Raw genomic sequence first — 23,857 nt, 5'->3', positions numbered from 1 at the left:
CATTGGGAGAGTGTCCAGAGCCAGATGGCAGGGTCTCAGAAAAGAAGGATGATACTTGATGAGGATGGGCACGTGGCCAAGTGGTTCAGGCATTGGACTAGTGACCTTAAGGTCGTGAGTTCGAGCCCCAGCCAAGGCAGCATGTGTTGTGTCCTTGAGCAAGGCACTTGATCACACATTGCTCTGCGATGACACTGGTGCCAAGCTGTATGGGTCCTAATGCCCTTCCCTTGGAAAACATTGGTGTCATGGAGATGGGAGACTTGCAGCAAGGGCAACTGCTGGTCTTCCATACAACCTTGCCCAGGCCTGCACCCTGGAGAGTGAAGACTTTCCAGGTGCGGATTCATGGTCTCGCAAGACTAACGGATGCCTTTGCCTTGATGGGGAAGGTTTCCTTTAACCAGACGATGGTGAATCTGTGCAATTCATTGCCATAGACAGCTGTGGACGCCAATTTATTGGGGTGTAGGTTGATTGGTTCATGATTAGTAAGGGTGTCAAAGGTTATGGGGAGAAGGCACAAGGTGTGTTTGAGAAGGAATAATAAGTCAGCCATGAAGGAATGGAGGTGCGATTCATTGGGCTGATTGGCCTAATTCTGCTCCTACTGTATGTCTAAAAGAAATGTATGTACACTGGAATTTGCGTGTCTGTACAGGTTGTGTGTCCAGAGTGTGTGTACATTGGAGTGGTGTGTGTGTGTGTGTGTGTGTCTGTCTGTCTGTCTGTCTGTCTCTGTCTCTGTCTGTCTCCAGTGTATGTGTGCACTGGAGTAGTGTGTGTCTGTCTGTCTCCAGGGTGTGTGTTCAGTGGAGTGTTGTGTGTGTGTGTGTGTGTGTCTGTCTGTCTGTCTGTCTGTCTCCAGGGTATGTGTACACTGGAATGGTGTGTATATATGTCCCCAAGTGTATGTGTACAATAGAGTGTGTGTGTGTCTGTCTCTAGGGTATATGTACACTGGAGTGGTGTGTGTGTGTGTGTGTGTGTGTCTCCAGGGTATGTGTACACTGGAGTGGTGTGTGTGTGTGTATGTATGTGTGTGTGTGTCTGTCTCCAGGGTATGTGTACACTGGAGTGGTGTGTGTGTGTGTGTGTCTCCAGGGTATGTGTACACTGGAGTGGTGTGTGTGTGTGTGTGTCTCCAGGGTATGTGTACACTGGAGTGGGGTGTGTGTGTGTGTATGTGTGTGTCTGTCTGACTCCAGGGTACGTGTACACTAGAGTGATGTGTGTGTGTGTCTGTCTGTCTGACTCCAGGGTACGTGTACACTAGAGTGATGTGTGTGTGTGTGTTTGTGTGTGTGTGTCTGTCTGACTCCAGGGTACGTGTACACTAGAGTGATGTGTGTCTTTTTACCCGTCAGGAGTCAATGAAGATCGCCCTGCAACACCAAGACCGCCCGCTCCAGGCCTTGTGCTTGTTGTGTTTTGCTGACATCCATCGGCAACGCTCTGATGTTGAGGTAACGACATTATTCTCTCCTGGGTTCAGACTGTACAGTGGAGTTCCACTGAGAACTCACGAGGTCCCTCTGCGCTTCACACCTCGAGTCTCTGTTTACAGCACAACGTGAATGCAAAGCATTGTGTAGGCAAGGGTCGTAGGCAGAACACTGTGTGTCCGTTATAGTTAGTTACACATTTGCCTGTTGAACAGCTAACCTGTCACAAACTGTCCTTTGCCAGCGACTTACTGCTCACACTTAAATGGACTGCGGTCACTTGACATTGTGCATCTTCTCCTGGAATTACAGGCTGTACCACTAGTGTATCCTTCCTGTTGGTCTGTAACTGACACCCACTCCCCTTCACCCTGTAATTGGCACCATTGCCCTACCCGCCTGTAACCAATGACTGCTCGCTGCCTGCCTCTGACTATTGCCCGCTCCTCCCCTGCTTTTGACTGGCACCATCTTCTGTCATAAACATGAGATTTTGCAGACGCTGGAAATCTTGAGCAACACACACTAAAATGCTGGAGGAACTCAGCAGGTTAGGTAGCATCTATGGAGGGGAATAAAGAGTCGATGGTTCAGGCCTGGACAGGAAGGAGGGTGAAGCCAGAAGATGAAGGTGGGTCGGGGGGTGGTAGGAGTAAAAGCTGGCAAGAGGTGGTGAAACAGGTGAGGGGGGAACTGGGTGGGTGGGGGGTAGTAGGAGTACAAGCTGGCAAGAGGTGGGTGAAACAGGTGAGGGGGGAACTGGGTGGGTGGGGGGTAGTAGGAGTACAAGCTGGCAAGAGGTGGGTGAAACAGGTGAGGGGGGAACTGGGTGGGTGGGGGGTAGTAGGAGTACAAGCTGGCAAGAGGTGGGTGAAACAGGTGAGGGGGGAACTGGGTGGGTGGGGGGTAGTAGGAGTACAAGCTGGCAAGAGGTGGGTGAAACAGGTGAGGGGGGAACTGGGTGGGTGGGGGGTAGTAGGAGTACAAGCTGGCAAGAGGTGGGTGAAACAGGTGAGGGGGGAACTGGGTGGGTGGGGGGTAGTAGGAGTACAAGCTGGCAAGAGGTGGGTGAAACAGGTGAGGGGGGAACTGGGTGGGTGGGGGGTGGAATAAGAAGCTGGGAGAAGATAGGTGGAAGAGGTGAGGGGGGAACTGGGTGGGGGGGGTGGAATAAGAAGCTGGGAGAGGATAGGTGGAAGAGGTGAGGGGGGAACTGGGTGGGGGGGTGGAATAAGAAGCTGGGAGAGGATAGGTGGAAGAGGTGAGGGGGAACTGGGTGGGGGGGTGGAATAAGAAGCTGGGAGAGGATAGGTGGAAGAGGTGAGGGGGGAACTGGGTGGGGGGGTGGAATAAGAAGCTGGGAGAGGATAGGTGGAAGAGGTGAGGGGGGAACTGGGTGGGGGGGGTGGAATAAGAAGCTGGGAGAGGATAGGTGGAAGAGGTGAGGGGGGAGCTGGGTGGGGGGGTGGAATAAGAAGCTGGGAGAGGATAGGTGGAAGAGGTGAGGGGGAACTGGGTGGGGGGGTGGAATAAGAAGCTGGGAGAGGATAGGTGGAAGAGGTAAAGGGCTCAAGAGGAAGGAATCTGATTGGAGAGGAGAGTGGGCCATGGAAGAAAGGAAAGGAGGAATAACCCACAATACCCACAATCTCGGGATTACTGCCTGTGCCACGTGACAGTGAGTATAGGAATAGAATGGTATAGGATAAATGTATGGCTGAGGGATTGGAGCAGGGGGCAGGCATTCAGATTCCTGGATCATTGGGACCTCTTTTGGGGCAGGCTTGACCTGTACAAAAAGGACGGATTGCACTTGAATCCCAGGGGGACCAATATCCTGGCAGGGAGGTTTGCTAAGGCTTTTGGGGAGAGTTTAAACTAGAATTGCAGAGGGGTGGGAACCAAAATGAAGAGACAGAGGAAGGGGCTGTTAGCTCACAGATTGAGAAAACTTGTAGACAGTGCAAGAGGGAGGATAGGCAGGTGATAGAGAAGGGATGCGCTCAGACTGATAGTTTGAGATGTGTCTATTTTAATGCAAGCAGTATTATGAACAAAGCGGATGAGCTTAGAGTGTGGATCAGTACTTGGAGCTTTGATGTTGTGGCCATTACAGAGACTTGGATGGTTCAGGGGCAGGAATGGCTATTTAGAGTGCCAGGCTTTAGATGTTTCTGAAAGGACAGGCCTGTTGATCAGAGGTAGTGTCATGGCTGCAGAAAAGGAGAAAGTCATGGAAGGATTGTCTACAGAGTCTCTGTGGGTGGAAGTTAGCAACAGGAAGGGGTCAATAACTCTACTGGGTGTTTTTTATAGACCACCCTGTAGTAACAGGGATATTGAGGAGCAGATAGGGAGACAGATTCTGGAAGAGTGTAATAATAACAGGGTAGTCGTGATGGGAGATTTTAATTTCCCAAATATTGATTGGCAACTCCCTAGAGTGAGGGGTTCAGATGGAGTAGAATTTGTTAGGTGTGTTCAGGAAGGTTTTTTGACACAATATGTAGATAAGCCTACAAGAGGAGAGCCTGTACTTGATCTGGTATTGGGAAATGAATCTGGTCAGGTGTCAGGTCTCTCAGTGGGAGAGCATTTTGGAGATAGTGATCACAATTCTATCTCCTTTACCATAGCATTGGAGAGGGATAGGAACAGACAAGTTAGGGAAATGATTAATTGGAGTAAGGGGAAATATGTGGCTATCAGGCAGGAACTTGGAAGCATAAATTGGGAGGTGATGTTCCCAGGGAAATGTACGGAAGAAATGTGGCAAATGTTCAGGGGATATTTGCATGGACTTCTGCATAGGTACGTTCCAATGAGACGGAAAGAATGGTAGGGTACAGGAACCGTGGTGTACAAGGCTGTTGTAAATCTAGTCAAGAAGAAAAAAAAAGCTTACAAAAGGTTCAAAAAAGTAGGTAATGATAGAAATCCAAAAGATAATAAGGCTAGCAGGAAGGAGCTTAAGAATGAAATTAGGAGAGCCAGAAGGGGCCATGAGAAAGCCTTGGTGGGCAGGATTAAGGAAAACCCCAAGGCATTCTACAAGTATGTGAAGAGCAAGAGGATAAGACATGAGAGAATAGGACTAATCAAGTGTGACAGTGGAAAAGTGTGTATGGAACAGAGGAGATAACGAAGGTACTTAATGAATATTTTGCTTCAGTATTCACTACGGAAAAAGATCTTGGCGATTGTAGGGATGACTTACAGCGGACTGAAAAGCTTGAGCATATAGGTATTAAGAGGATGTGCTGGAGCTTTTGGAAAGCATCAAGTTGGATAAGAACCAGACGAGATGTACCCCAGGCTACTGTGGGAGGCGAGGGAGGAGATTGCTGAACCTGTGGCGATGATCTTTGCATCATCAATGGGGATGGGAGAGGTTCCAGAGGATTGGAGGGTTGCAGATGTTGTTCCCTTATTCAAGAAAGCAAGTAGATATAGCCCAGGAAATTATAGACCAGCCTTTGGCACCAGCCCTGAATCTATGCAAGATTATGGACAGGATCTTACCCACACATCACTACACCCCATGTAGACCAGGTGATTTATCCACCAAGTACCGCTGGCTTCTCTAGAACCTCTCCTTTATGGCCCTTTAGCTCATCCAGACTCTGGGTTCCGTCTTCCTTTCTGACCCCCATAACATTGTCTTTGTAAAGTCCTTCTCCTGTATCTGTCATAATCTCTGCCTCCATGTATCATTATCTGAGTTGTCCCTGACCAGTCCCATCTCTCAACGTAAAACTCTACCTCTGAGCACATGCCTCTAGATACTCTTTCATCTCTGCTGAGTCTCCTTTCTTCTCATCTGCTTTTTGACTTCCCCTCTGAAATGTGAGTAATTAGCCTGGCTGTAACTTGTGTTAACAACCAGGCCTCTGTTTTAAGCTCTTCTTTTTGTTCTGTAAACTTCTGACCATCTAGGACTCTGAATGTTAGACTATAGCTGAAACATCTTCATCTCTTGCCTTCCAAACTTAAAGATTCAGTGTACATTGATTATCAAAGTATGTATAAATTATACAATCCTGAGATTCATTTGCTCACAGGCAGCCACAGAACAAGAAACCCAGAGAACCCAGTTTTAAAAATAAAAGGCCAAAACTCAACGTGCAGAAAACAAATCAGGCAAATAAAGAAAGCATCAGCATTCGGAATGAAATTGAGTCCATAAATCTGAAGCTGGGTAAGACGGGGTTGGTCCATGGTCTCAATCTCAGCCCATCACGGTCAAGTTGCCGCAAAGCTCGCATTCACTGAGCTCGGAGCATCTGCGGCACGACACAGCCTCAGCGCCGAGGAGAGTGGAGTAAGACATGGCAGTGAAACTGGCTCAACCCTCACCTCTGGTCCCGACCCCTTGCCCTTTCAGTCCATCTGGCCCGGCGTTTAAATTGTCCAAGCACCGGGTTGTTCCCCACACTAGGACCCAGCCCCTGCTGCAGTGATATGCTCAGGGCTGCTTCTGGCCTGTACTTGACCTTTCCAAATTGATGTGGCACTTAGATGGATCAAACTTTGCTCCTGGTTTATGTGGACGGGCTCTGAAACAGCTCCACTTCAGCTTTTCTCCACTCTACTCGCACCAACTATGTCTCCGACCTGACTCTATATTCCCCTGGAACATGCCTCAACCTTGCTCCGGCTCTGTCATGCACTCGCGTGCCTCGACCCTTGGATCAGCCTCGCCTTCGCTTGCCTCTTCGTTGCTTTCAATGATCGTTTACCATGGCTTTTCATATTAAAAGTGTTACTAATAGAGTTTTTAGTCAAATTTCTTGCTTTGAGTACCACCAGTAAGCTATCACCCACATTCAGTAGTGCCACCTTAAACCGTGCATTAACATCATTAATACAGATTTAAGCCTGGCATGTGAGAGTTGGAGATGTTGGCATACATAATTAGTGATAAAATGAATTAATGTTATTTTACATTGGCCACAATTAAAAGGTTAATTGTCCCTGGTATGTAGATAGGCAGTAGCATTTGGGGAAAGGTGTCACTGTTAAACAGTACCAAAATAGGCCCAATTCATCCTTGCCAACCAAGGTGCTTTTCTGACCACGTCTCATCTGCCTGCATTTGGCCCATATGCCTCAAAACCTTTCCTGTCCAAATGTCTTTTAAACATTGTAATTGCACCCAACTCTACCACTTCTGGCAACAAATTTTTACTTCTGTGTGAGGAAAAACTTACTCCTCAGATCCCTTCTAAACTTTCCCCTCTCATCTTAAACCTATGCCTCATAGTTTTAGACTTCCAACCCAGGGAAGAAGGCTGTGACCATTCACCTTATCTACACCCCTCATGATTTTATTAACATTTGTAAGGTCTCCCTTTGCTCCAGGGGGAAAAGTCCCAACATATGAAGCCTCTCCTTATAACCCAAGCCTTCCTATTCTGTTTACATCCTCGTGAATCTATTCTGTTTTCAGCTTAATAACATCCTTCCTATAGCTGGATGACCAGATCTGCACATAGTACTCCAAGTATGGTTTCACTGACATCTTGTATTTTGTAAAGTGACATCCCAACTCTTGTACACAATGCCTTGTCTGATGAAAGCAAGCACTTGATGAGATGCGAGGGGAATGGATTTACAGTGGGTATTAGTTGGGGGGGGGGGGGGGAGAAGAAATTGCTCTGAGAACTTGCAAAGAATCAACAGGCCAAAGAGTCTCCTGCCAAATCAAATCATCAAGAAACATTGAACTACATAGTGTTACAAAAAATCAGACATGCATTATAAAATGTACGTGAGTCACCAAATATGATGCAACAAACAGTCCCCAAATGGTTTCACACTGAAGTGTGGACACAGATCTGTGTGATGGACTGTTGGTGACACCTTTCTCCCTTTGCAGAAATCTCTCCCCCGGTATGAGTCCTCACTCAACATCATGACGGACATTGGTAACCGCGTGGGGCAGGCTCAGGTACTGCTGGGCATTGCCAAGTGTTGGCTGATTGAGAAGAAGATGGACAAGGTAGGAGAGTAATTGGGAACACAGGGTCTCTTGCTGAGGGAGTCAGTGGGTGGGTGGGTCCATCAGTAACCAGGGCGACAGGGGGGTGGGGGTGGGGGTGTCTGGGTGGGTCCATCAGTAACCAGGGCGATAGGGGGTTGGGGGTGTCTGGGTGGGTCCATCAGTAACCAAGGCGACAGGGAGATGGGGGTGTCGGTGGATGTTACTGGGGTAACAGGCAGATAGGTCAAAGATGTGGCTGGGAGAAGAGTCATCTTGCAGCTTACATGAGGATAGGGAGTGCTGGCCTGCGCCCCAAAATTTCCCCTCTTCCTGGTCCAGGGTTTGGGGCTGTGGTTCCAAACAGATGGTTGTTGGGGACTAAACACTTGGATCGTCCTCTCCAGACCCTCTAAGACCAACCATCAACTGACCATTTTCACACCCCCATTCTCATCACCACCCACTCTATCCACATCTCTGTCCTCTCACCCCACCCCACCCCACGCATTTACACTGTGTGTCACTCTGTGTCTCCGCTCTGGGGCTACAGTGTCTTCCCCCTCACCTGCTTCTACACGATTCCTCCTGTGTGTATATTTCTGGGTTTGTTTTGCGTCATTCCTGAAATGCCTTTTGTATTTTGATAGAGCTTGGGGGTTGTGCAGAAGGCAGAGGAGGTGGCAGAAGGAGTCGGGAATAAGGTGAGTGATGGCTTAGAATTTTGACGGTGATAGCTCCTGACAAACTGCTGTACAAACAGGAATGGGAGTGAGTGGAAGCTCAGGAGAGTGAGGATCTGAATCAGGTTTAAAACTGTATGTTGTGAAATTTGTTGTTTTGTAACATAGAAACATAGAAACATAGAAAATAGGTGCAGGAGTAGGCCATTCGGCCCTTCGAGCCTGCACCGCCATTTATTATGATCATGGCTGATCATCCAACTCAGAACCCGGCCCCAGCCTTCCCTCCATACCCCCTGACTCCCGTAGCCACCAGGGCCATATCTAACTCCCTCTTAAATATAGCCAGTGAACTGGCCTCAACTGTTTCCTGCGGCAGAGAATTCCACAGATTCACCACTCTTTGTGTGAAGAAGTTTTTCCTAATCTCGGTCCTAAAAGGCTTCCCCTTTATCCTCAAACTGTGACCCCTCGTTCTGGACTTCCCCAACATCGGGAACAATCTTCCTGCATGTAGCCTGTCCAATCCCTTTAGGATTTTATACGTTTCAATCAGATCCCCCCTCAATCTTCTAAATTCCAACGAGTACAAGCCCAGTTCATCCAGTCTTTCTTCATATGAAAGTCCTGCCATCCCAGGAATCAATCTGGTGAACCCTCTTTGTACTCCTTCTATGGCAAGGATGTCTTTCCTCAGATTAGGGGACCAAAACTGCACACTATAAATCTTCTCGCTATAAATGCCAGCATACCATTCGCCTTTTTCACCGCCTGCTGTACCTGCATGCCCACTTTCAATGACTGGTGTATAATGACACCCAGGTCTCGTTGCACCTCCCCTTTTCCTAATCGGCCACCATTCAGATAATAATCTGTTTTCCTATTTTTGCCACCAAAGTGGATAACTTCACACTTATCCACATTAAATTGCATCTGCCATGAATTTTCCCACTCACCCAACCTGTCCAAGTCACCCTGCATCCTCTTAGCATCCTCCTCACAGCTAACACTGCCGCCCAGCTTCGTGTCATCCGCAAACTTGGAGATGCTGCATTTAATTCCCTCATCCAAGTCATTAATATATATTGTAAACAACTGGGGTCCCAGCACTGAGCCTTGCGGTACCCCACTAGTCACTGCCTGCCATTCTGAAAAGGTCCCGTTTATTCCCACTCTTTGCTTCCTGTCTGCTAACCAATTCTCTATCCACATCAATACCTTACCCCCAATACTGTGTGCTTTAAGTTTGCACACTAATCTCCTGTGTGGGACCTTGTCAAAAGCCTTTTGAAAATCCAAATATACCACATCCACTGGTTCTCCCCTATCCACTCTACTAGTTACATCCTCAAAAAATTCTGAGATTCGTCAGACATGATTTTCCTTTCACAAATCCATGCTGACTTTGTCCGATGATTTCACCGCTTTCCAAATGTGCTGTTATCACATCTTTGATAACTGACTCCAGCAGTTTCCCCACCACCGACGTTAGGCTAACTGGTCTATAATTCCCCGGTTTCTCTCTCCCTCCTTTTTTAAAAAGTGGAGTTACATTAGCCACCCTCCAATCCTCAGGAACTAGTTCAGAATCTAACGAGTTTTGAAAAATTATCACTAATGCATCCACTATTTCTTGGGCTACTTCCTTAAGCACTCTGGGATGCAGACCATCTGGCCCTGGGGATTTATCTGCCTTTAATCCCTTCAATTTAACCAACACCACTTCCCTACTAACATGTATTTCGCTCAGTTCCTCCATCTCACTGGACCCTCTGTTCCCTACTATTTCTGGAAGATTATTTATGTCCTCCTTAGTGAAGACAGAACCAAAGTAATTATTCAATTGGTCTGCCATGTCCTTGCTCCCCATAATCAATTCACCTGTTTCTGTCTGTTGGGGACCTACATTTGTCTTTACCAGTCTTTTCCTTTTTACATATCTATAAAAGCTTTTACAGTCAGTTTTTATGTTCCCTGCCAGTTTTCTTTCATAATCTTTTTTCCCCTTCCTAATTAAGCCCTTTGTCCTCCTCTGCTGAACTCTGAATTTCTCCCAGTCCTCAGGTGAGCCACTTTTTCTGGCTAATTTGTATGCTTCTTCTTTGGAATTGATACTATCCCTAATTTCTCTTATCAGCCACGGGTGCACTACCTTCCTTGATTTATTCTTTTGCCAAACTGGGATGAACAATTGTTGTAGTTCATCCATGCAACCTTTAAATGCTTGCCATTGCATATCCACCGTCAATCCTTTAAGTGTCATTTGCCAGTCTATCTTAGCTAATTCACGTCTCATACCTTCAAAGTTACCCCTCTTTAAGTTCAGAACCTTTGTTTCTGAATTAACTATGTCACTCTCCATCTTAATGAAGAATTCCACCATATTATGGTCACTCTTACCCAAGGGGCCTCTCACGACAAGATTGCTAATTAACCCTTCCTCATTGCTCAAAACCCAGTCCAGAATAGCCTGCTCTCTAGTTGGTTCCTCGACATGTTGGTTCAAAAAACCATCCCGCATACATTCCAAGAAATCCTCTTCCTCAGCACCTTTACCAATTTGGTTCACCCAATCTACATGTAGATTGAAGTCACCCATTATAACTGCTGTTCCTTTATTGCACACATTTCTAATTTCCTGTTTAATACCATCTCCGACCTCACTACTACTGTTAGGTGGCCTGTACACAACTCCCACCAGCGTTTTCCGCCCCTTAGTGTTATGCAGCTCTACCCATATCGATTCCACATCTTCCCAGCTTATGTCCTTCCTTTCTATTGCGTTAATCTCTTCTTTAACCAGCAACGCCACCCCACCTCCCCTTCCTTCATGTCTATCCCTCCTGAATATTGAATATCCCTGAACGTTGAGCTCCCATCTTTGGTCACCCTGGAGCCATGTCTCTGTGATCCCAACTATATCATAATCATTAATAACAATCTGCACTTTCAGTTCATCCACCTTGTTACAAATGCTCCTTGCATTGACACACAAAGCCTTCAGGCGCTCTTTTACAACTCTCTTAGCCCTTATACAATTATGTTGAAAAGTGGCCCTTTTTGATGCTTGCCCTGGATTTGTCGGCCTGCCACTTTTACTTTTCTGCTTACTACTTTTTGCTTCTACCCTCACTTTACACCCCTCTGTCTCTCTGCACTGGTTCCCATCCCCCTGTTGTGAACTAACCTCCTCACGCCTGGCCTCTTTAATTTGATTCCCACCCCCCAACCATTCTAGTTTAAAGTCACCTAAGTAGCCCTCGCTAATCTCCCTGCCAGGATATTGGTCCCCCTAGGATTCAAGTGTAACCCGTCCTTTTTGTACAGGTCACGCCTGCACCAAAAGAGGTCCCAATGATCCAAAAACTTGAATCCCTGCCCCCTGCTCCAATCCCTCAGCCACGCATTTATCCTCCACCTCATCGCATTCCTACTCTCACTGTCGCGTGGCACAGGCAGTAATCCTGAGATTACTACCGTTGCGGTCCTTTTTCTCAACTCCCTTCCTAGCTCCCTATATTCTCCTTTCAGGACCTCTTCCCTTTTCCTACCTATGTCATTGGTACCTATGTGTACCACGACCTCTGGCTCCTCTCCCTCCCACTTCAGGATATCTTGGACGCGATCAGAAATATCCTGGACCCTGGCACCAGGGAGGCAAACTACCATCCGGGTCTCTGGACTGCATCCACAGAATCGCCTATCTGACCCCCTTACTATCGAGTCCCCTATCACAACTGCCCTCCTCTTCCTTTCCCTACCCTTCTGAGCTACAGGGCCAGACTCTGTGCCGGAGGCACGGCCACTGTCACTTCCCCCGGGTAAGCTGTCCCCCCCAACAGTACTCAAACAGGAGTACCTATTGTAGCAGCTGTACCATGCAGGACACAAAAATATTACCACAATTTACATTATATAAAAAATATACAGCTGGAGAGGAATGAGCAAGGTTCCTGTGGGTTCATGAACCATTCAGAAATCTGATGGTAGAGGGGAAGACTTTCCCAACACATTGAGTGTGGGTCTTTAGGCTCCTGTACCACCTCCCCAGTGGTAATGAGAAGAGGGAACGCTTCAGGTGGTGAAGGCCCTTAATGATGGGTCCACTTTCTTGCGTTACTGCCTTTTGAAATGTCCTCAGTGGTGGGGAGGGTTGTGCCTGCAAAGGAGCTTGCTGTGTCTACAACTCTGCAGCCTCTCTCCATCCTGTGCAATGGAGCCCCCATACCAGACTGATGCAATTAGTCAGAATGCTCTTCACTCTTCATCTGTAAAAATTGCTAGAATGTTTGGTGAAGTACTAAAACTCCTAATGAATTGGAGCCACTAGCATGCATTCTTCATGTTTGCATCAGTGTGTTGGGTCCAGGATCTCCTCTGAGATGTTGACAGCTGGAGACTTGATGCATCTCACCCTTTTCACCACTGACCCCCCATTAAACTCCAGCTTCCCCTTTCTCTCAGCAGCCAAGATACAGTGAGTGGAAGTAAAGTAAGCTCGAATTCCAAGTTTGACTGGACTTTGTCAGAGAGCACAGTGTTTCCTGGGGTTGACTGAAGTGTTTAGGGCTCATTTGATATATGCCATCCACATACGGGGTGTAACTGTGGTGGGATAGTGTCACATCACCCGTCCTGATACAGTCTATAGTATGTGGTAATGCGGTGTGGAACAGTGGCTTGCTCTACAGACTGTATACAGCGTATGGTCACACTTCTATATCTGAGACTGTGTGGCCCCTGCCCACGTGAACCTGCTGGGTTTACAGTTCCTTTAGAACGTGGACTGTCCTTTTAATATGATGCTCCTGCCCCCATGAGTCACATGGTGCTCTCTGTCACAGTTACAGAGTAGAGCCCTTTATCTTCTTGTTAATTAACTCCCAATATCTGTACTACCTTGACCTTAAGTAGTGACAGGTTGGGACCTTGGCTGGACTGGGCAAAGTGACCAAAGCTGTGTGATCGATGTGACGATGTAGGCCGTGTGAAAAGGAGCTGAGGCTCACTTTGTAGGAGGAGCTGTGTTCAGGGGATACACCATTGTGTTTTAATGCATACGTCACCTTTTCTAAGTGTGCAAATTTGTGTGTGTATGTGTCGGTGTCTGCAATACACGAGTCCATATCTGTGTCTGAGTCTGTGTGTGTCTGCATTTCCATCTGTGTGTTTGGCCTCTGGTGTTCATGTGTGCATTTGCATTGTCTGTGTGCTTGTATGTGTCTGTGCCTGCCTGTACTCTATCCAATCTGCCGTCTCGACTCTGTCTTGCCACTGGATCCAGATGGGAATTGGGGAGAGAGAGAGAGGCTGACGCTGCGCAACTCTCCCTCACTTAAATACAAATCACGCGCTAGTCTCGACACCATCATAATGGTGTCAAGGTCCTCATCGACAGACGACAGACGAACACTGTATCCAATTGCTCTCACATCTGGAGTGATGGAAGTGCTGGAGAATCTGGTCCTGACTTACCTTGGACCACAAGCGGCCCTCTACAGTTTGCCTTCCAGCCTCGTGGGAGCGGATGATGCCATCATCTACCTGTTACAGAGAGCTCACTCCCACCTGCATGATGCTGGTGGCATTGTGAGAAACACATTTTTTGATTTCTCTAGTGCCGCCAATACAATCCAGCCACTTCTGAGTGAGATGCTACAAAGGATGGGCATAGACAGACCTACTGTCTCCTGCATTACTGACTGACAGATAGAGCCCAGTTTGTACGGCTGGGTAGTTCTCTGTCTGAGATGGTGGTGAGTGGCACTGGAGCCCCACAAGGGACTGTCCTGTCTCCGTTTCTGTTTACACTGTACACCTCAGACTTTCAGTACAACTCTGAGTCTTGTCACTTCAGAAATTCTCTGATGACTCTGCAGTGGTTCAGTGCATCAGATATGGGCAGATGTCAGAGTACAGAGGACTGGCGGACAGGTTTGTGGAGTGGTGTTGGGGGAATCACCTGCTCTTGAATGTGGCCAAAACCAGGGAGATGGTGATTGGTTTCAGGAGTAAGAGGACTGTGACGAGTCCTGTATACATTCTGGGAGAAGAAGTTGCAGGGGTGGAGGAGTACAAATACTTGGGTGTTCACCTTGACAACAGACTTGACTGGAAAACCAACACCAAGGCTGTTTATGAGAAAGGGATGAGCACACTCTATTTTCCAAGGAAGCTGAGATCCTTCAATGTGTGCAGCAGGATGTTGGAGATCTTTTACCAGTCTGTTTTAGCGAGTGCGCTCTTCTTTGTGGCTTTATGTTGGGAGAGCAGAATCGGTGCTGGTGATGCAAAAATACTAAATAAGCTCATCAGAAAGGCTGGATCTGTCCTTGGCTACAACCCCGACTCTTTTGAGTTAGTGGTGGAGAGGAGGTCACTAAACAAATTGTTATCCATTATGGACAATCAGGCACATCCTCTCCATAACCTACTGAATAAGCAGCTGAGCACCCTTTCGAACTGACTCATTCAGCTCCGCTGTCACAAAGATTGTTACAGAAAATCTTTCCTACCAAGTGCAATAAGCATACACAACAGTTCATCTCTGTGTGACAGAAGAACACACACATCATAGTACAATAATCTCTGCTTTACTATTTTGCTAAATTCTCTGTGTGTGGCCTCTGTCAGTCGTGGTTGACCATGGGTACTGTGCCTCTGGTAGTCACTGGTTTGACGAGCAGCGTTGACTGTGGCTATTGAGGCTGATCCTGGAATGGTAGGCTCTGCCACATTTGCTACATGTATAGGGCGTTGTGGAATTGTTGTCCAACTGTCCGCTGTGCTCTCCGTTTAGCCTGCCGATCCTCAAACTGACTCAGGATCACTCTTTCACCTTGCTCTAGGTGTTGCTGAAGGGTACCTTGCCATTTGTTGCGGTCATCTGCTGTATCCTCCCAGCACTCTGTGTTGATTTTTAAGGTTTTCATGTCATGCTTACAGAGGTCCTTGAAGCGAAGCTGGGGTCTACCAATGTTCCTCTTGCCTGTTGTTAGTTCTCCTTCATACGATGGACGTGGCCCAGCCAGCGCAGTCTGCGTTGTCTTAAAAGTGTGAACATTGTGGGAAGTCCAGCGTGGGAGAGGACCTCAGAGTTTGGGACTTTGTCTGTCCAGGTGATGCCGAGGATGCGGCGAAGGCTGTACAGGTGAAAACTATTGAGTTTCCTCTCTTGCTTGGAGTAGGTGGTCCAAGTCTCGCTACCATACAGGAGGGTGCTGATAACACATGCATTGTACACAGCAGTCTTGGTCTTTGTAGCGAGTTTCAGATTCTCCCAGACCTGCGAGGAGAGTCGAGCAAGGATTGATGCTGCTTTGCCGACAAGCCTATTGATTTCAGCACCGAGGGAGAGAGTGTCGTTAATGGTCGACCCCAAGTATGTCAACTCGTGGACCACTCCTAGATCGTAATTGTCGATGGTAATGACTGGTGTCTCTGCTACATTCTGGGCAAGGACGTTTGATTTCCTTAGGCTGATGGTAAGCCCGAAGTCCTTGCATGCCTTAGAGAAGCGGTCCATGAGAGTTTGTAGTTGCTGTTTGGTGTGCGAGGTTATAGCAGTGTCATCAGCAAAGAGCATGTCACGTATTTAAATCTTTCACACCTTTGTTCTTGCTCTCAGGCACGCAGGGTTGAACAGCCGCCCATCAGACCTGGTGTGCATGTAGATGCCTTCTGTCGACGTCCCAAACATGCGCCTAAGTAGCATAGAGAAGAAGATGCCGAATAATGTTGGGGCCAACACGCAACCTTGTTTGACTCCACTATGAATCGCGAAGGGTTCTGATGAGCTGCCATGGTACTGAACAGTAGCCCTCCTGTCGTCATGGAATGACTTGATTATACTCTGGAGTTTCGGGGGACAGCCCATCTTGAGAATCTGAAAGAGCCCATCCCTGCTGACAAGGTCGAATGCCTTGGACAAGTCGATGAAAGTGACATTGAGGGGTTTCTGTTGTTCCCTGCACATCTCCTGGAGTTGACAGAGTGAGAAAATCATGTCAACAGTTGACCTCCTTGTGCGGAAACCACATTGGGACCCAGGGTAGACCCGTTCTGCCAGAGTTTGTAGACGTGCCAGAGTTACACGAGCAAAGACTTTGCCGACGATACTCAGGAGGGAGATATCCCTGTAGTTGTTGCAGTTGCTCCTGTCACCTTTGTTCTTGTACAAAGTGACGATTTTGGAATGGCGCATATCCTGTGGTACCGTTCCTTTTTTCCAGCACTGACGGAGGACCTCATGTAAAGGTTGGAGGAGTGAGCTGTTGTAGTGTTTGATCAGATTTGGAGGAATCCCATCATTGCCAGGAGCCTTCTCTGGGGCTAGACTGTCAGTTGCCTTGCTGAGATCCTCAATGGTTGGTTCCGAGTCACCCATGACTGGTAGACAATTGAAGGCATCAGTGGCTGAGCTAACAACATTTTCCCTCGAGTAGAGCTCAGAGTAGTGCTGTACCCAGCATTCCATCTGCTTGCTTTTATCCATGATTATCTCACTGCCGGATGACTTCAGGGGTGCTGTCTTGCTCTGCGATGGGCCAAGGGCCTTCTTGTTACCCTCATACATCAATCCTGATGTTGCTTGTCACCCGTTGCTGTCTGAGTGTCCTCACTGAGCTGGAGCCAGTACTCTTTTGCGCGTTGCCTTGCAGTCTGTTGCACTTTGCTTCTAGCAGCTTGAAGTGCCTGGAGTGTTTGGTTGGATGGTGAGCGCTTGTACTCTGTGAGAGTTGCATGCTTAGCTTCAATGACAGCAGTCATGATGTTGGACTTTGCCTCAAACCAGTCACTGCTCTTTGTGGTTTTTCTTCCAAAGATAGAGAGTGCTGATTCGTGGATGGTGTCGCGAAGGTATTATTATTGTGTATATTATTATTCTGTATTTCATTATTAGTTAAGTTTGCACACTCTAAATGGGTTTTTAAATGTTGCTGCTGTAACAAAAGAATTTCCTACTCAGGATCAATAAAGCATTTATTATTATTATCCTTGTGTATCTGTGTGTTTTATCCTTGTGTGTCTGTCTGTACTGGGTCTGTGTGTACTGTGTCTCTGAGCATAGCTGTACTGCTGAGCTACATGTTCTGTGCCCCCTCCAGCTCCTGCTGCTGAAGGCACACTGCCTGTGTGAGATCATTTATCGAGCAAAGGGCTCCCAGCAACTTCTCCGAGACCATGTTGTCAAGTTCCATGAGTGTATGGAAGACATGGAATTGTACTGTGGAATGTGCGGCGAGTCGATTGGTGATAAGAATTCTCAGCTCCAGGCTCTCCCATGTTCCCACCTTTTCCATCTAAAGTGAGTAAATGAAAATCACACACACACTGGCGCAATGTAAGTAGCATACAGACTTGAGGAATGGTCTTGTGGAGGTGTATGAAGTCCTGAGGGCCACATAGGGCAAATACCCGCAGTCTCTTCTCCAGGGCTAGGGAACCAAGAGCAAGAGGGCATAGGTTTAAGGTGAGAGAGATTTAATAGGAACCTGAGGGGTGTCTTGTTGATCCAGTATATGGAACAAGCTGCCAGAGGAAACGGTTGAGGTGGGTATTACATTTGAGAGACAGTTGATAGCAAAGGTTTAAAGGGATGTGGGACAAACACAGGCAAATGGGACAAGCTTAGGTGGGCATCTTGGATGAGTTGGGCCCAATAACCTACCAACCTGCACATCGTTGGGGTGCAGGAGGAACGTGCAAACACCACACAGCACCAGAGCTCAGAATTGCACCAGGTCTCTGCACCATGAGGGATTGGTGACAACACTGTGCTCCCCTGCGGTTGGTCTGATGTCCAGTCAGATTTCTGACTTAGCTGCTGACAGAGTCCAACAGATACAGTGGCCTCTGGGGAAGTTTGAGATTCTGTGAGCATATCAAAGGGAATCTCCAAACCAAAATCATTTGGGCCAGGATATTCTTTGGGAGGGTAAGGAAGCTTTAGACTGAAAACCCCTAGAGCTCACAGGCCCCTTGGTTAATGGTGTTAGTCCATGGCATAAAAAAGGTTGGGAATGCCTTCCCTAGAGAATTTGTATGCAGCAAACCACCTCTGACCACCTGTACTCTCCTTCCAGATGTGTACAAGCCAGTGCAACGAAGGGTTGCCCGAACTGCAGGCGATCGTCTGTGAAACCAGGTTATGTGTGACCAGGACGCTGCTCAAGCAAGAACACATGGAATGTGATTCTTTGTTTTATTCCTCAGCAACAAGCCATGGATTCAGCATGGAGAAGGCAGCACCAAGAATTCAGGGAAACAAAAACCCTGTCTTATCTGTCAGTGAGATCTCAGCTCTTGATGGCAGTAGGGTGGACCAGAGATTGGAAAACAAAACCATAATTTTAGTTTGTTGGTCTTTTAGAAAAACACCAGCAGCTCCTTGCAATGTCTGGTGTCAGAGGGTGTTTGGGGTGTGTGTGTGTGTGTTTTTTGTGACTGATACCCAGGTGTGGTTCACCATGGGAGCATCTCTCAGCTCCCTTGCCTTCCCTGGCTGAAGGTCCCAATACTGTGCTCAACAGGTACATTTAACGTCAGAGAACTGTATACAATATACATCCTGAAATTCTTTCTCTTCGCAAACATCCATGAAAGTAGAGGAGCGCCCTAAAGAATGAACAACAGTTAAATGTTAGAACCCAAAGCCCCCCCAGCTCCCCCTCCCATGCACGAGCAGCAGCAAGGCAATGACCCCCCCTCTAAATTTTCAGATGATTTTACCATAGCATGAGCAGGGAACAGTCCTTTACCCAGTTTTCCTAAAGCATCAACACGAGGAAATCTGCAGATGCTAGAATTTCAAGCAACACACATAAAAATTGCTGGTGAACGCAGCAGGCCGGGCAGCATCTCTAGGAACAGGTACAGTCAGGACGAAGGGTCTCGGCCCAGAATGTCGACTGTACCTCTTCCCAGAGATGCTGCCTGGCCTGCTGTGTTCACCAGCAACTTTTATGTGTGTTGCTTTCTTAAAGCATTTCCTTTCTATGCAAAGAACAAACTACTAGAGGACCACAGACGATGCTGGAGGAACTTAAGTTCAAAGTACATTTATTATCAAAGTTTATATTATACAAACTTGAGATTTGTCTCCGTACAGGCAGCCACAAAACAAAGAAACCATTAATAAAAGACAACCACCCAATGTGCAGAGAAAAAAAAAACAAATCATGTAAACAATAAAAGTAAGCAAATAACATTTAGAACACGCGAGTCCAAGTTGGTCTGGCGCTCAGACTGATCAACCGTCTGTTTAAGTGGACAGAGCTCGAATCTGCCTGTCCTTTGCTTGGATTCTGCTCGCTTATGCCGACAATGCAGACTTTGGATTCGGACTCCCCTTTGCTCATGTCTCCACTGTCAGATAGCATCCACAGAGGGAGATGAGCAGCTGACATTTTGGACTGTGACCTAAAACATCGACTGTCCATTTTCCTTCAGCGATGCAGCCTGACCTGCTGAGTTCCACCAGATTCTAGTATTTGCAGTCTGTTGTGTCTCCAAGCAGAACAAATAGAATCTGTGGGAGGTGGAGGGATTGTCGACTCTTTAGGTCAGATCGCTACATTAGGACCTTCTCGACCCGCAGATGCTGCTTGATCCAGAGTTCCTTGTGCAGTTGTATGTAGCTGGAGATTTCGGCATCTTCAGCCTCCTCTGTCTCCATTGCCTTTCTCAGAGTTCTGAGTTCTCAGTGGCTTGGACTGAGAGGGAGGGAAGACGAAAGACCCCAGGAAATGTCACAGCAGAGTGCTTGTGAGCTCCCCTTCAGCCCCAGTTCCATCCCAGCTCTGATTTTAATCCCATCCCCGTGAATCCTGGTCCCAATCGTCTTAGCCCTACACCTTGATCTGATACTGACCTGCCTGAATCAGACCCCACCACAAGCTACAGTCACTCTGACCTTGCTGAATACTGGTCAGCATAGACGAGCCCTGGATCTTTACTCTCACTTACGCTCCAGCAGCCTTCTGAACCTGAGCCAGTGTCACCCGATGCCTCTGATCACCACAGTACCACACTCGTGCCCACCACAAGTTATGTAGCTGCTCGCTGTCCGGCCAAGCGTGCGCCCTGGGCTTCCCTTCAGCTGACAGATTCCAGCTCTGTTTTCCTGGAATCATCATCTTTCTGACCCAACTACAAAAGTAACAAGAGCCTTCCCAACACAGCTCAGCCCAGTGGTAAACATACGCGCTTCACCCTGCCCGCTGTAGCTGGGTTACACAGCTGTATAATTACACTGTGGCCTGTTTTCTCTGTCCCTAATTCCACACCATCACTCGATTCCACTGTCACCCGATCTGATTGCTGTCAGATTAAATTGACAGCCACTGATGACGCAGTTGCTGGATTGTAGATGCCTTACTGCGTTGCTGCCCAATTGCACAGCTCCTGATCAATTTGTGAGTTAATTATGAAATTGCTGGATGATACAGCCAGCTTATTCTACACCTCCGATTGCACTGCTGTTGGATCTCATAGTCGCCTGAATGCCAACAATTTCACAGCAAGTAATTGCACTGGTATAACACACCCGATGAAGGCCTGGCCCGGAACGCACCCGATGAAGGCCTGGCCCGGAACGCACCCGATTAAGGACTGACCCAGAACACTGGCCATCCATTTGTCTCCACAGATGCTGCTCAACCAGCAGAATTCCTCGAACAATTTGTGTTTTGCTCCAATTACACTGCTGGTTACAGACTTTCCTGATTATACTGGCCTCTGATTACACTGCTGACACATCACACTGGCCCCAATTCCACTGATCTGACTGTTTAGTCATGTACATTGCAGTCTGATTATTGGGTCACCTGATTCGTGGTTTCTGATTAAGCCGCTGCCACCTGATTTCACTGTGGCCTCACTATACCACTAAATGCTTATAGTTTAACCTAATCACACTGGCTGGATTCAACTGCCATCTGATTACAGTGTGCCCTGACTGATTACACCATAAGTAGCTGACAGTGCCTGGTGATTATTGTCCAATTACATAGCATTGGGTTCACGCCATCATTGGGCCACTTGGTGGATTAATGCTCTATCTGATTACATTGCTGCACTGTTCAATTTATTGTGGAGGCACCTGATTACAAAATCCCCAATTACATTGTTGCCTGATTGGTCTGCTGACAGATTACATAACATCATTGCAATGCTGCCTGATTACAATCTATTATTACAGTGCCCCAGTGATTACACTACTGGCTGAATAAATCCCTCATCCTCACCCTTGTCCAAAATGCCCTTATGTGGCAACTTAGTCAATGCTTTCTAAATTTCAAATGCTCTACCTCAATTTGTTCTCCTTTCTCTAATCTGTGAGGCACAACCTCCAGCAGATTTGTCAAATGTTATTTCCCTCTCATAAATCCACATTGACATCACCCAACCCAACCATTACTCTGTAAGCAGCTTGAATGTTTTCAGTATTTCCTCTCCAATCGGTGATTGGCTAGCTGATATACAGTTCTCTGCTCTCTCCTTTGCTATCTTCCACACTATGGAATCTATGGAAGATGATGTCAGTGTATCCACTCTCCCTATCTCAGTCAAAACCTGGGAATCCAGATCATTCGGTTTCTAGGGATTGATTGTCTTTAAATCTGATTACTTCCTCCAGTAATTTTTTGTTCCTACTGTTAAACCTTTCTGCTAGCCCCTTTCATTATTCCCTGGGGATTTTCTGTGCGTTCCTTTCATGGAGACAGAAACAAAGCACTTGTTTAACTTCACCATTTCATTATTCTCTGGTTTAATATCTCCTGCTCTATCTGTAAGGGACCCAGCATTATTTTTTTGCTAATGAATTTTTACTTATCTGTAGTCTACTTTTATGCTGATTATCTGTGTATCCAATTTCCCGTAACTACTCAATCTCTGGGTCCTCCTCCACTGAACCTTGAAACTTTTTGAATCCTCAACTTGCAGCTCCTTTTGGCAACAATTTTCTGTTGAGCAGAAGTCCATCACCCCTGCTGGGGCGTAGGCTGCCGAAAGCAGCTCACCAGAGTCCTCCATCCTGGGTCCAAGCGAAGGTCCTTCCTCTCCCAGGGATGAGGTCTGTGGCGTTCCTGTAGCACTGGGTTTTTACGGCATGGGTTGCTAGCTCCATGCCCAAGCTGCCTGCTTTCGCAGCCGGGCTTGGGACTGTCCGAGGTGGAGTTTGTTGATCTAATTCTGATGTACAAGTAGCCTTTAGCCACAGCTGGACCACATCTCCTGTTCGGGTTCTGTGCCCTAAAGAGAGAAATTTATAAGTTATGTGTGTTCACTCTACTATAATTGCCTGATACCTTCATAGTTTGCCTTAATAAGTGTAAAAATGTTGGTTTCAGAGAGAACAAAACTATTTTCAGTCTTTATGTAAAATGTTACATTGTGATATCTCTTCCCCAAATTAATTAACCGCATTTTGTTGCCAACCCTACACTAAAATTGCCTGCTCCCAATTGGATCCCTCACGCACTGCTCTGAAGAACCAGCCCTCTGTTGGTCTTTTAAAACACAAGCACAGGGAATTCTACAGATGCTGGAAATTCAAGCAACACACATCAAAGTTGCTGGTGAACGCAGCAGGCCAGGCAGCATCTCTAGGAAGAGGTACAGTCGACGTTTAGGGCCGAGACCCTTCGTCAGGACTAACTGAAGGAAGAGTTAGTAAGAGATTTGAAAGTGGGAGGGGGAGGGGGAGATCCAAAATGATAGGAGGAGACAGGAGGGGGAGGGATGGAGCCAAGAGCTGGACAGGTGATAGGCAAAAGGGATACGAGAGGATCATGGGACAGGAGGTCCGGGGAGAAAGACGGGGGTAGCGGGGACCCAGAGGATGGGCAAGGGGTATATTCAGAGGGACAGAGGGAGAAAAAGGAGAGAGAGAGAGAGAAAGAATGTGTGTATAAAAATAAATAAATAACGGATGGGGTACGAGGGGGAGGTGGAGCATTAGCAGAAGTTTGAGAAGTCAATGTTCATGCCATCAGGTTGGAGGCTACCCAGACGGAATATAAGGTAATACACTTATCCTTGTAAGTGGAACAAGTGCTACACATGCCCTTACACTTCCTCCCTTACCACCATTCAGGGCCCCAGACAGTCCTTCCAGGTGAGGCGACACTTCACCTGTGAGTCGGCTGGGGTGATATACTGCGTCCGGTGCTCCCGTTGTGGCCTTCTATATATTGGCGAGACCCGACGCAGACTAGGAGACCGCTTTGCTGAACACCTACGCTCTGTCTGCCAGAGAAAGCAGGATCTCCCAGTGGCCACATATTTTAATTCCACGCCCCATTCCCATTCTTATATGTCTATCCACGGCCTCTTCTACTGTGAAGATGAAGCCACGCTCAGGTTGGAGGAACAACACCTTATATTCTGTCTGGGTAGCCTCCAACCTGATGGCATGAACATTGACTTCTCAAACTTCCGGTAATGCCCCACTTCCCCCTCGTACCCCAACCGTTATTTATTTTTATACACACATTCTTTCTCGCTCTCTCCTTTTTCTCCCTCTGTCCCTCTGACTATACCCCTTGCCCATCCTCTGGGTTTCCCCCCCCTCCCCCTTTTCTTTCTCCCTGGGCCTCCTGTCCCATGATCCTCTCGTATCCCTCTTGCCTATCACCTGTCCAGCTCTTGGCTCCATCCCTCCCCCTCCTGTCTTCTCCTATCATTTTGGATCTCCCCTCCCTCTCCCACTTTAAAATCTCTTACTAACTCTTCCTTCAGTTAGT

General features: G+C 47.4%; 1 protein-coding gene across 3 annotated transcripts in view; it reads left to right on the top strand.

Annotated features, from left to right (window-relative positions):
- Nucleotides 1-18,924, top strand: part of rapsn (receptor-associated protein of the synapse, 43kD) — a 123,917-nt gene extending 104,993 nt beyond the window's left edge. Inside the window, exons 2-6 of one of the 3 annotated variants that reach the window (XM_072273105.1) lie at nucleotides 1,368-1,466; nucleotides 7,324-7,446; nucleotides 8,076-8,129; nucleotides 17,216-17,415; nucleotides 18,194-18,368. In XM_072273105.1, coding sequence (XP_072129206.1) covers nucleotides 1,368-1,466; nucleotides 7,324-7,446; nucleotides 8,076-8,129; nucleotides 17,216-17,415; nucleotides 18,194-18,266 — 549 coding nt within the window. In that variant the 3' untranslated portion in view covers nucleotides 18,267-18,368. Of the gene's footprint in view, nucleotides 1-1,367; nucleotides 1,467-7,323; nucleotides 7,447-8,075; nucleotides 8,130-15,735; nucleotides 16,226-17,215; nucleotides 17,416-18,193 lie in introns of those variants that run through there. The other 2 variants (XM_072273104.1, XM_072273106.1) reach the window with 2 other exon arrangements.
- Nucleotides 18,925-23,857: the final 4,933 nt, after the last annotated feature.

This window comes from Mobula birostris, chromosome 11, assembly GCF_030028105.1.
Source record: "Mobula birostris isolate sMobBir1 chromosome 11, sMobBir1.hap1, whole genome shotgun sequence".
In the NCBI taxonomy this organism is placed as follows: Eukaryota; Metazoa; Chordata; class Chondrichthyes; order Myliobatiformes; family Myliobatidae; genus Mobula; species Mobula birostris.
This window is presented reverse-complemented; position numbering and strand designations above follow the sequence as displayed.